The sequence below is a fragment of the Engraulis encrasicolus genome, chromosome 23, assembly GCF_034702125.1.
Source record: "Engraulis encrasicolus isolate BLACKSEA-1 chromosome 23, IST_EnEncr_1.0, whole genome shotgun sequence".
Taxonomy (NCBI): domain Eukaryota; kingdom Metazoa; phylum Chordata; class Actinopteri; order Clupeiformes; family Engraulidae; genus Engraulis; species Engraulis encrasicolus.
Window position 1 is genome coordinate 9,992,793 of NC_085879.1, and position 12,500 is coordinate 10,005,292.

The 12,500-nt window shown below is 46.0% G+C and overlaps 1 protein-coding gene across 1 annotated transcript in view; it reads left to right on the forward strand.

Moving 5' to 3' along the window:
• The window catches only part of vimr2 (vimentin-related 2), a 37,785-nt gene that overhangs the window by 18,817 nt on the left and 6,468 nt on the right, over positions 1-12,500 (forward strand). Inside the window, exons 8-10 of the mRNA XM_063189339.1 lie at positions 913-1,047; positions 10,124-10,234; positions 11,016-11,140. Coding sequence (XP_063045409.1) covers positions 913-1,047; positions 10,124-10,234; positions 11,016-11,140 — 371 coding nt within the window. The remainder of the gene's footprint in view (positions 1-912; positions 1,048-10,123; positions 10,235-11,015; positions 11,141-12,500) is intronic.

The window sequence follows — 12,500 nt, forward strand, 5'->3', positions numbered from 1 at the left end:
TCCAGAGGGTGTGTGTGTGTGTGTGTGTGTGTGTGTGTGTGTGTGTGTGTGTGTGTGTGTGCATGTGCGCGCGTGTGTGCATGTGCGTGTGTGTGTGCACGCGTGTGTGTGCAAATAGTGCTTGTGTGTGCTTGTGCTGTGTGATTAGAGGTTATTGAAGTGTGTGTGCGAGTGCAAGTCTGATTGCGTGTTTGTGCAGTTGTGAGCGAGAGTGTTTGCTCTGTGTGCTCCAAGGTTAGTGAGGTGTGTATGTGTTGGTTCCCATGGGGTGTCTGTGTTCAGAGGACTCATGTCATTAGCTGGTTATGAAGCATTGGGTTGTCAGGTTCATTTATTGCTGTGTGTGCGCATGTGTGTGTTTGCTCGAGTGTGTACAAATTAAAGGTAAATTTCTTACTGAGCAAACAGTCTTGGATATGGGTATGTATGTGCATGTGTGCGTACGTGCGCCTATGTCTGTTTTTATTTGTTTTTATTATGTGCACGAATGCATTCATGAGTCCGTACTTTTGATTGCCCACATATGCCACTGTGTATTGGCGGCCGCGGTTCTCTTGCTCACCCACGCTTACTGTTTTCAGGCCAACCAGAATGACGCCACTGCCCGTGTCCCCACCAGTTACATTCGTAACTTAAGTGTTAACTTGCGAACCACCCGCGTTCATGCCATGAACCTTTCTATATGTGACCATTTGTTCATTGGAAGAACCTGCTGACGTCCACTGTGGCCGTCCTGCCCTGATGTCCTGATGTCCTGATGTCCTGATGTTCTAATGTTCTAATATCCTGATGTCCTGATGTCCTGATGTCCTGATGTCTTGATGTTCTAATGTCCTGATGTCCTGATGTCCTGATGTTCTAATGTCCTGATGTCCTGATGTTCTAATGTCCCCTCCTGATGTCCTGTGTCAGTTTGAGAGCAGATCGAGCGCGAGGGCCATCACCGCGGGAGCTGCAGCAGGAGCAGGAGCAGGAGCCAAAGCTGCAGGGGCCGCCGCTGCTAAGGACGTCTACAAGGTGACAGACCCGGCTGCCCTCAAGGCTCTGGTGAGTGACTACCATACTGTAGTCCTTGTGCAGTGCAGCACTCCTTTTCTCCTTGGTATGTTCTTCTCTCTTTATTTCTTTCTCTCTCTCACTGCTGACTCTCTCTCTCTCTCTCTCTCTCTCTCCCCTTCTGTCTTCCCCCCTTTCTGTCCTATCGCTACACCTTTGCATACTCTTCTGTTTTTGCCTTTTCTGCCCCACTATTTCTCCTCCTGTATGCCCGTATGTCCTCTCTGCCCCCTTCCCCTCTTACTCTGGGATTTTCTTCTTCAAACTTTGTCACTCTTTCCTTCATTCTCTCTCTCCTTCATTCTCTCTCTCTCCTTCATTCTCTCTCTCTCTCTCTCTCTCTCTCTCTCTCTCTCTCTCTCTCTCTCGCTCTCTCTCGCTCTCTCTCTTCCTCTATCCGTCCTCTCCTCCCTTGGCTCACTTGCACCTTCCCTCATCATCTCTCTCTCTGTCTCCATTACTCTCTATGCGTATCCTCCTTCCTCCTCCCTTCCCTTCTCATCCCCCATTCTCCTCTCCCACTCCATCTTAATCCCTCTGGGTTCCTCTCTTTTTTTCTCTCTGTGTCTTCTGTCTGTTTCTTTCTGCTCCTCTCAAATACACCTGCCAGCCTCACTCACTAATGCTGCCAACTGAGGGAGCTATCTTACTCTCGTCCTCCCTCACCTCTCTCTCTTCATCCCTCTCTCTCTCTCTCTCTCTCTCTCTCTCTCTCTCTCTCTCTCTCTCTCTCTCTCTCTCTCTCTCTCTCTCTCTCTCTCTTCCTTCTCTTGTCGTTTCCACCTTCTCCCTTACTAATTAGTTAACTGTGGTCTTCATCTTCCCACCATCTTTCCCCTTATCTCCCATCCTCTCCTCCATACTTCCTCCTCCTCTCCTTTTCTGCTGTCCTCTCTCCCTCTGTTCCTCTCCTCCTCTCTTGTCGTCTCCTTTTCTCTGCATATTCTCATCTCCTATTCTTTCCCCTCTGCAGCCTTTCTCCTCTCCTCTTCTCCTCTCTCCCTCTCTCCTCTCCTCCTCCTCTTCCTCTCTCCCACCGGTAATAATCACATAGAAGACATCTCGGCGGAAGAGAAGCAGTTCGTCCAGGGATGGTTTTTAAGCCGCAGTTTAGTGCGTCAGCCGTCAGGGCTGAAATTGGCTATAATGGGCAAATTGTTCAATCTCGCCGCACTCCAGCCCTCTGTAGGGTACGTCTTGGGTGGAGAACTCGGTGCCCTTCAGCCTGGCTGACCGGCCTCTGACAGCTCTGTAAATGGATTGGACTAAGTCCCGTAGAACCAACCTGGGTGTTTTGTGATGTTGGAGATGTGGGGATGTGGGTCGCAGGGTGCATAGGTGCCCCTGTTCTCCTATCTTTCTGTCTGTCTCTTTCTGTCTGTCTGTCTGTCTGTCTTATATCTTTCCATCTCCATGAGCTACTTTCTCCCATACTATCTCCCTCATTCATCATTTTCTCTCCATTTTTTCTCCATCTCCCTATCTCTCGCACACTGTCTCTATCTCACTGTCATTCTCTCTTGAACAACTCTGTCTTTTTCTCTTCTTCTCTTTCTTTTTTTCGGGATTTGTGCCCATCCATCTTTCTCTCTCTTTTTCTTTATTTCCTGTTCACTCACTCACTCACTCACTCACTCACTCACTCACTCACTCACTCACTCACTCACTCACTCACTCACTCACTCACTCACTCACTCACTCACTCTCTTTCTCTCTCTCTTCTCCCTTTGTGGATTGGAGGGTGCATTTGTGCCCCTTTCTGTGTTCCCGTATATCTGTCCTTTTCTCTTTCTCTCTCTCTCTCTCTGCTTGTTCCCTCTCTAGAAACTCTCTCTTTCCTCTTTTTTTCTTGGTTTTCTTCTTCTTTGTATCTGCCTCCTCCTGTGCTGTATCTGGTTGCCTCCCTGCATCTCCTCTATTGGCAGTGGGAGATATGGGGGCTGAGATATGAGGGTGCTGATGTTTCAGCTCTGCGGTGTTTATCTCCCTCGCTGCCTGCCTTTATCAGCAGCAGAGTCTTTCACAGCAGCAGTCTCTCTCTCTCTCTCTCTCTCTCTCTCTCTCTCTCTCTCTCTCTCTCTTTCTCTCTCTCTCTGTCGATCTAGCACACTTTCTCTCTTTCTCTCTATCTTGCATCTTCTTTCTCTTTCTCTCTCTCTCTCTCTCTCTCTCTCTCTCTCTCTCTCTCTCTCTCTCTCTCTCTCTCTCTCTCTCTCTCTTTCTCTCTCTCGCTCTCTCTCACCCTGTTCTCCCCTATTCCCCCTCAACTTCATAAACCTCACACATTCCTCCACAGTGCTCTCACTTGAGATGCCAACCGTCGCGGAGACATGGCAATAAACCTCACCTGTCAACCCCACTCACTTTCTCCCCCATTTCTCTCTCTCTCTCTCTCTCTCTCTCTCTCTCTCTCTCTCTTTCTCTAACTATCTCTCCTTCCTCATCAGCCTTTAAAACCCTGTTTTCAACGTGCCTTCTATATAGCGCAGACTTCTAGGCTCACCGGCTCCAACAACTAGCTGACAGGCACAGGAAAGTTTCGCCAAGAATCTCCACGTTTTTACGAGGAAACCTCTAAAACGATTAGAACCAGTTCGAGAGCGGGAGACGCAAAAAAAAGAAAGAAAGAAAAGCTAACTGTGTGACCTAAGTTTACATTCTTTACGATGAGGGGAATCATCGCCTGGCCACAGCCGACACCTCTCCATTTCCAATAACAGATGGGAGTGGTTTGGTTCTAATTATGGAGACTGTGGTCGGACGTATACACACACATACACACACACACACACACACACACACACACACACACACAGATACACATATGCACATACATCACCTCCTCCCGCACCACCTCTATTTAAATAAACAGCTCCTCCGCAAAACCGCAGCACTGCTTTCATAACACCAGATCCCCTTTCCTAATGTGCAGCACGAGGCGAGCTACAACTGTTGAACAGCCCTGATCTGTACTCTGTCTGTCCTACGCTCTTGTCCAGCTGTGCCCTGTCCTATCCCTGTCCTATCCCTGTTCTGTCCTGTCCTGTTCTTGCCCCTCTGTCCTGTCCTGTTTCTCTCTCTGCCTCTGCCTCTGCCTCTCACTCTCCTCTTGCAGAGATGGGATTCGTGGCTCTTAAATGGGATGTGGATCATAGTGGCTCGTTCCTTTCAAAGAGCTGTTCAAAAAAATTGTCTATTTTAAACGTGTTTTTAATTATTACCTCCGCCAAGGAGGTTATGTGATCGCCTGGGTTTCTGTGTTTGTTCGTTCGTTCGTGCGCTGCTATTTCACTGCCTGCCACAAGGTGCGCACGGTGAGCACTGAGCACCTTGCCTGATTATCATGGACTTGCCGCCGAAGGTGTTGCGTCACTAGGAGGGCGCAGCCTGGCTACTGAGCACCGGCGTGCCTGCGCCTTTCTGAGCAACAATAAGGAACAGGGAGAGAGTCTCCTTTGCCGCGCCAGCTCCAACACAAAGTGCATTTGATTTCACCTAAAAAGTTGTTCATCCGCATGCAGGAAACAATCCTGTCAAATTAATTACCACCGCTGCCAAAAATATGGAATTTGTAATTGTGTTGGCCCATATGTTATCATTGCTGTTGCGAGATGGACAGTGACCACCCCCGCAGATCGTTTAGGTTCACAATGCTGTCGAATTAAGTACGTTGTCAAAAATATGGAATGTGATTGTGTAAGTTCACAATGCTGTTGATGGACCGGGATCAGAAAGCCCGACAGTCTGCATAATGGCCGAGCACCGGCGAATATTCCAATCGGGTGTGCCGCCAAAGCAATAAGGAAAAGGACTGTCTCCTTTGACGCCAGCTCCAAAACCATTGCTATCAACCTAAAAATGTGCTCATCAGCAGGCACCCTTTTGGCTACACCCTCGTTGAAGTTAACAAACAGTCCTGTGAAATATGTGTGAAGAGGAGGTGCACTGCTGCGAGATGGACAGTGACCACCACAGATCATTTCGGTTGACAATAATGTCGAATTAATTAGGTAGGCTACCATCGCCAAAACAATATGGAATTTGTGGCTGTGCAAGTTCACAATGCTGGTCAAATGCATTACACTTCACTCAATTTAACCCCAGTTGCGAGATGGACCACAAAGCCCGACAGCAATGCCTAGACTGATTAACAACGGTGATAGTGATTTTCCTAGAATTAGGAAATGCCGCTTCACGCTTCAGCCGACAGCGTTTAAGACCAACCAGTGGCCCATGAGAATAATGCATACCATCGTAGGCAAAAAACAGGATTAACCATACGGTTGTCTGTGGTTGTTTCAGTTTTGTTGGTCAAAATCATTACATTCCCTTCACTAATCATAGGCCTACAGTTCTACTAGCGTGTGATCACAAGTTTTCAAAGCAGGTTGATTTTTATCTTGTAGTAAGCACAAGGCTGGATTAGGCTGATACAATTGGTATAATTCCACTTAGTCTTTAAAGTGTGATATAAAATAGCTTTGAAATTTTAAATGGTAATAAAGGCATTCTGCCGATCATCAAAAAATGTTTATAAGAATGTGACCAATATGAAGCAACTTCTAACCTTCAATAAGTGCATTTATAGGACCGTGCACAGTAAGTTCACAATATAGCATGTAGCACTTTGCCAATACCACAATCACAGGTGAACTAAACAGACCACAGTTAATCAAGGACATGGTAATTATAAAAAATACAGATATAATCTAGTTACAACTTGACTGTTTAATTCTCTGAACACACTAATGGTGTGTATAAACCTGCATAAATGACACAAATATCCCACTGTATGTGTCTAAAAACAAACTTAACTTCCTTGGCGGAGGTCTGCACACTCTGGGTGCATTTCTAGTTTCTTCTGTGTTTTGAAAATAGCATTTTTGACTCCACCTCTAAATCATTTTGTCAAAACAACTGATTGTCCTCTTCTGCCACTCTGAGTTTTTCATTCCAAATTAAAGTACTCATGTGAAGGTCACATGCTTAAAACGAATGAAAAATGAGCGAACATTTTTTTGAAGAGTGTCTCCCCCAGCTGTGATTTGGTTCACTTCTAGGAGTCGTTCAAAAGAATTGATTCGTTGATGAATGTCGCAACACTATTCTCTTGCTCTGTTTTTGTGCATCATTCCCTAATTTTTACCTTTACATGTTTTCTTCTTATGAACTACTCAGCTACAGCCCTGATCTGCTCTCTGTCTGCCTTGCCTTGCTGCTCGTTTGTCTTTGCCCGGTCCGGTTCTTGTTGCCTAGCTTTCCCTCCTTTTTTCTTTCTCTTTTTGTTTCTCTTTTTTTCCCTCTCTCTTGGTCCGTTTTCAATGTCGCTTTTCCTCTTTATTTCTTTCTCTCCTTGTTTCTCTCGTATTCCCTCTCTCTCTCTCTCTTTGTCTGTTTTCATCTATTGTTCCTTTGTCTTTGAGTTCTGGCGGTTTTCTGTTGACTACTGAACTGTCTCTCTGCCCTCTTGTCTTCCCTTGCCTTCCATGTCCTGTCCTGTCCTATTTCTCTCTCCTTATTTGTTTATTTTTCTCTCTATCCCAATGCTTATCCAGCTGTTCAACTCTCCCTCTTTCTCTCTCTCTCTCTCTCTCTCTCTCTCTCTCTCTCTCTCTCTCTCTCTCTCTCTCTCTCTCTCTCTCTCTCTCTCTCTCTCTCTCTCTCTCTCCTGTACTTTTGTCTGCAAGGTTTGAAAGTCCTATTCTCTGTATGTTCTTCTTTTGACTACTGAACTGAACTTTCTTGGCACCTGTCTCTGCCTCCCTGACTTTTTCTCCCCTACCTCTTCACCTCTCACGTCTCTCTTTCCGCTCAATCTATCTCTTCTTTCTCTCTCCACTACAACTCCCTCTTTGTCCTACACTTCTCCTCTTCCTCTTCTACCACCTCCTCCTCCTCTTCTACTTACCCTTCTTCACAGATGGATGCTGTGGGTCCTCATTTGTTCCTCTCTCTCTCTCTCTCTCTCTCTCTCTCTCTCTCTCTCTCTCTCTCTCTCTCTCTCTCTCTCTCTCTCTCTCTCTCTCTCTCTCTCTCTCTCTCTCTCTCTCTCTCTCTCTCTCTCTCTCTCTCCTCTACATGTCCCTCCTCCTCTTTCTCCTCTTTCGCCTCCTCCTCCTCCTCCTCCTCCTCCTCTTCCTCTTCCTTCTTCACTGATGGATGTGGTGGGTCCAGTTTCTTGCTGTGCCACAGCTTGGCTAAACAAACAGTCCAGTCTGAGGTCAGCTAGTGCTGACTCCAGCTCTAACTCACTGGTGAGGCAGCAGCACTTAATAATGCCCACCATTGAAGCTTCCCTAATCCTTAAAAACACACACAAAGACACAAGTCCATAACACCAGAGTACTCAGTGGTGTAGTCTACTTTTTTATGGTGGGTATACTGTATATTTGAGCATTTTTTGAAGTGGGTATACTGTATATATTTGTGCTATTCAAAATAATGGATCAATCAATTTTAAGTGGGTATACTGAAATCCCTGAAATTTAGAAGTGGGTATACTCCGCGTTTCGTCTCAGTGCGTCATCAGGCTCCCTCAGGTGGCGAAACGCGTTGTTCGCTCTAATAAAACGAGCATAAAGTCAAGAAAGTGTGCGGTAGACTTCTTTCTTTTGAAGTAGTAGTATATTATTACAAAATTGAAAACATGTCATACCACTAGTGCTGTAATTACATTTGTAAGAGTATTTCTACTTCTACTTTATACAACTCTACCACTGTCCACCACCCAGACTGCTTGAGGTGGATGGACGGGTGTGTGTTCTTTGGGCCTGTACAGCTTTCCCGACCCTACCCCACCTCACCTGTCCAGACATGAGTAATCGCACTAAGAAAAGGTCACCAGACATCACCACTCGCCTCCTCCTAGATCAGGCTGATCTTACCTGTCACGTAGGCTAGCGAATATCAGCCCACGTATCAGTTTCACCGAGAGCTGACAGTATATTATCGGGTCCTCATACAGAAATAATCGCACATGACAAATTATGCATGGCAAAGAAATAGCCATGTCAGCAGACCTCTCTTTATCATAACTAGATGGGACAGCCGTGGAGATAAGCTACTTATAAAGCCACACACATATTTCATAGAGCATACAGTAGAAATACAACATCTGTGGGGGGTGTCTGGCAATACAGTATCTACCGTAGGCTGCTATGACCTCAGGGAAATTCATGTCCTCCACGGGTTAAGTCAAGGTCATTTCTGGACGTTTTCATACCCCATCAGTCTCTCCCTGAAACATTGTACTCTCACTCTCTACTGTAGATAGAATACATGGAATATGATACCATTAGATTACATTAAAGGTACATGAAGCCCAAATACACTTACCGGCCACTTTATTAGGTACACCCTCCTATATAGTGCACCCTTTTGCCTTCAGAAACGCCTTATCTCCCTGCAAATTCTCTATCTCTATCTCTATCTCTATCTCTATCTCTATCTCTATCTCTATCTCTATCTCTATCTCTATCTCTATCTCTATCTCTATCTCTATCTCTATCTCTGACCCTGCCTCTGTTTCTGTGTCTGTGTCTGTGTCTGTCTCTGCCTCTGTCTGCCTCCCTCTCTCTCTCTCTCTCTCTCTCTCTCTCTCTCTCCCCCCCTCTCTCTCTCTCTCTCTCTGTCTCTGTCTCCAACTTTGCTTCTCTCTGCCTCTGCCTCTGTCTCTGCCTGTTTGTTCGTCTCTTCCCTGCCTTCCTTCGTCTCGTCTCAGGGAGGCTCGTGTTTAAAAGCTGGCTGATTGCTGTAATTATTCACAGCAGGAGTTGAAGCCTACACACACACACACACACACACACACACACACACACACACACACACACACACACACACACACACACACACACACACACACACACACACACACACACACACACACACACACACACACACACACACACACACGCACACGCACACGCACACACACACACACACAGACACACACCACAGATGTAGTTACATACTGTACAGTCTATACACACTCACAAAAAAACACACAGACACACATTCATCGTCACTGAGGCTGAAAGCTTACCGTCTACTGCCTGTTAAGAGGAAACACTGTCCTCGTGCCTCACTGCTCCATGTCTACTATGTATTATATCATAATACAAATGAAGAACAGCGTTTAGATGGCAAATGCCTTTAAATGTAGGAGCGGGAAAGGATCTGCACACTGCTTGCAAAAGACTTAATTTATTGGGAGCAACGTTTCGATCGTTAGATCTTCTTCAGGCATCTTGAAGATGCCTGAAGAAGATCTAACGATCGAAACGTTGCTCCCAATAAATTAAGTCTTTTGCAAGCAGTGTGCAGATCCTTTCCCGCTCCTACATATGACAGTTTTTTGATCTGGCACCTGCTGATGCTTTTTTGCTGGATGTGCGCACTTTCCACTACACTCTAAATGCCTTTAAATGTGCAATTTATACTGTATAGTGATCAGTCCTCATCAGTCATCGTTGAGTGGAGTGCTGAAACTCACTTTGTTCGGTTTCGAAAAGAATAAATCATCACAGCTGGTCTCCAAATGGGAAGCACTGCATTCTAGATTGATGATGACTTGTTTTGTTTTATTTACAGATTTCTCGTTGCCTTTAAGAGGGATGTTCATTTATTTTGTTTTGTTTGAAGATTTCGTTTGTCTTTTTAAATGGATTGCTTGTTTGTTTTATGTTATCTGCATATTTCCTTCCTGATTTTTTTATTTTTGCTCGTTTTAGGTTTTTTTGTGAATTAGAAATGTTTTTGTCTTTGATTGATGCTCATTTGCTTTGCTTTGGTGATAGCTAAGCTGCGCTTTCAGACGGAGCCCGCTGAACTAGAGAAGAAGCGTTCTTGGTTTTTTTCATAGATTGATCCTCATTTGTTTTGTTTTATTTGTAGACACAGATCCTCTTTTGTTCTTTTAGATTGATGCTTGTTTTGATTTCTTTGCTGAAGGAGATAACTGCACTGGAGAAGAGTTCTTGTTGTCGTCTGTAAAAAATGATTCTCATTTGTTTCTCCTATCTCCTTTGGATTGATGCTCATTTACTTTGTGTTTTGTTTTCATTTGTAGATTGCTGAGCTCCAGAAGGAGCTGGCTGCTCTGGAGAGGCGTGCGGATGAGCTGGAGGCCGAGATCGAGGCCAGGAAAGAGGCTTATCTGCTGGAGATCGAGGAACTGGAGGTGAGCAGTAAGATGCAGCACACATACACTACATGCACGCAATCATGCCCACTCAAGGACAAACACACACACACACACACACACACACACACACACACACACACACACACACACACACACACACACACACACACACACACACACACACACACACACACACACACAAACGCACCCTAACGCAGTAAGACGCTTTCAATGTGTACAACTGACCCACACATCCACACACACGCCCTGTAGGTGTCCAGTAAGAAGTACTTCACCTCCAAATAACCCATACCCACCCACCAGCCCGAATCAGCCCTTCCAAGGCTGTCCCAGTCTGAGACTCTCTCTCCTCGGGGACACGTCTTCAGCCCTCTGCCCTCCAATTCTCTCTTTGAGGACACTGTTTGAGACCTGAAGCCATCTGACCTTGACATTGAGGTGTCAAAATCACAGGCAGAGGCTGTGACGCTTATAAGCTATCTGAATCTGTGTGTGCGCTGTTGTGCTGTGCAAAGATTGTGATGCAATGTGCTTATCACAATTAACGTGCACACACAGAAGGTTTGGTTTCCGCCTCACCTCTCTGCACCCTCCAAGTTACCTCAGTCGGCGGCCGTCTTGGCGACGCCACTGGGAATCCATTTTGGATTAGTAAGACCAGACCCTCCAAAAATGAATGGGGAAACGGGAGTTAAGGACCGTCGGATAACTAACAGTTACAAAAGTCATATGGTTAAAACCGTTTTGACGCTCTGACCATAACCCCCCCCCACACCCTATGTCTCTTTGTCTGCAGGATACGAAGTGTGAGCTGAGGGAGTCCCAGGTTGAGCTGGAGGCCCAGATGAGAATTCACTGCGGTGACTACGACGAGCTGCTGAGCCAGAAGATGGCCCTGGACATTGAGATTGCAGCCTACAGGTAACATAGAACGTGATCATGGAATCATTTTTCTTGGGGGGGTAGGGGTGGGGGTGGTTATACCTTTATTCAGGACAGGACCGTGAGAGAGTGTGTGGGAGAGAGAGGGGGAAGACTGGCAAAAGACCTCGGCCCGGAATCAATTACCGGTCGCCAGCGTAAGGAAAGCAGTGAGCAAGTAAGTATGAGATATTCACTGTCTGCTGGCCTTGATTAGACCTGCTATCATGTGTTGTACACAAAACATGCACAGGTTGCTTTCTTCCAACCATTACGTTATTTGGGTGTGGAGGATGGATAAAAAACTCCCTTCTCCCACACCATACATAGTACATAAAGGACCTAACAGGAATACTTAATGGTCTTCTTTCCCAGTGATAACATCCAGCTCTGACTCCCCTCTCAGCTGATAGTGTCTGGGATTTTACTTCTTATTAATGTGACAGACTTTGATAATATCTCGGCTTAGAAATGCCTAACAGCTCTGACCAATGACTGTAAGCTCTGACATTTTTCACGGACGAAGCTGACTCTGAAAAGCTTCTGCGCTTCTGATTCCACTGGAAGACGCAGACAGGTTGCTATGGTGACAGGTCTGTTCTGTTCCAGCAGCCATTTTGAGATTGAGGGACTCGGCAAGTCCTCTACCTGTAGAGAATCCAAGCACGCACACGCACACAAACACATGCACACACAACTACACACACAAACACACATTCATTAACTGTGGGACTAGCGCTTGTCACAAATGAGGTTGTTACTCCCACCCAAGCTGGGAGTGTGCGTGTGTGCGTACGTGCGTGCGTGTGTGCATGTGTGGCTGAAGATGAGCAAGCAGGGCCAATCCCTACCTGGTGTGAATGAGTCAGAAAGAGTCAAGCTGCTGCTGTGTCTATGTGTGTGTGTGAGAGTGTGCATACTGTATTTGCATGTGTGTGTGTGCGTGTGTGTGCACACCTATGTGAGTATGGTGTGTGTGTGTGTGCGTGTGCATGTGTGTGTGTGTGTGTGTGTGTGTGTGTGTGTGTGTGTGTGTGTGTGTGTGTGTGTGTGTGTGTGTGTGTGTGTGTGAGAGTGTGAGTGTGTGTGTGTGTGTGTGTGTGTGTGTGTGTGTGCGTGCGTGTGCGCGCGTGTGCATTGGTGTTTGCCTGTGTGTGTCTTGTGTGTCAGTAAGTTCATACTACATGTGTACTATACTATGTCTGTATGCTATGTTCCTGTGTGCACCTGTCAGTGTTTCGATTATGTATGTGCGAGAGCCCCATGTATCTGTCCTGTATGTTTGGAAAAGGGTAATCCCCACCTCGCTCCCCCCTCCGCAACAGATTAAGACATTCCTAAGAATAAAGTCTCCTCCTAA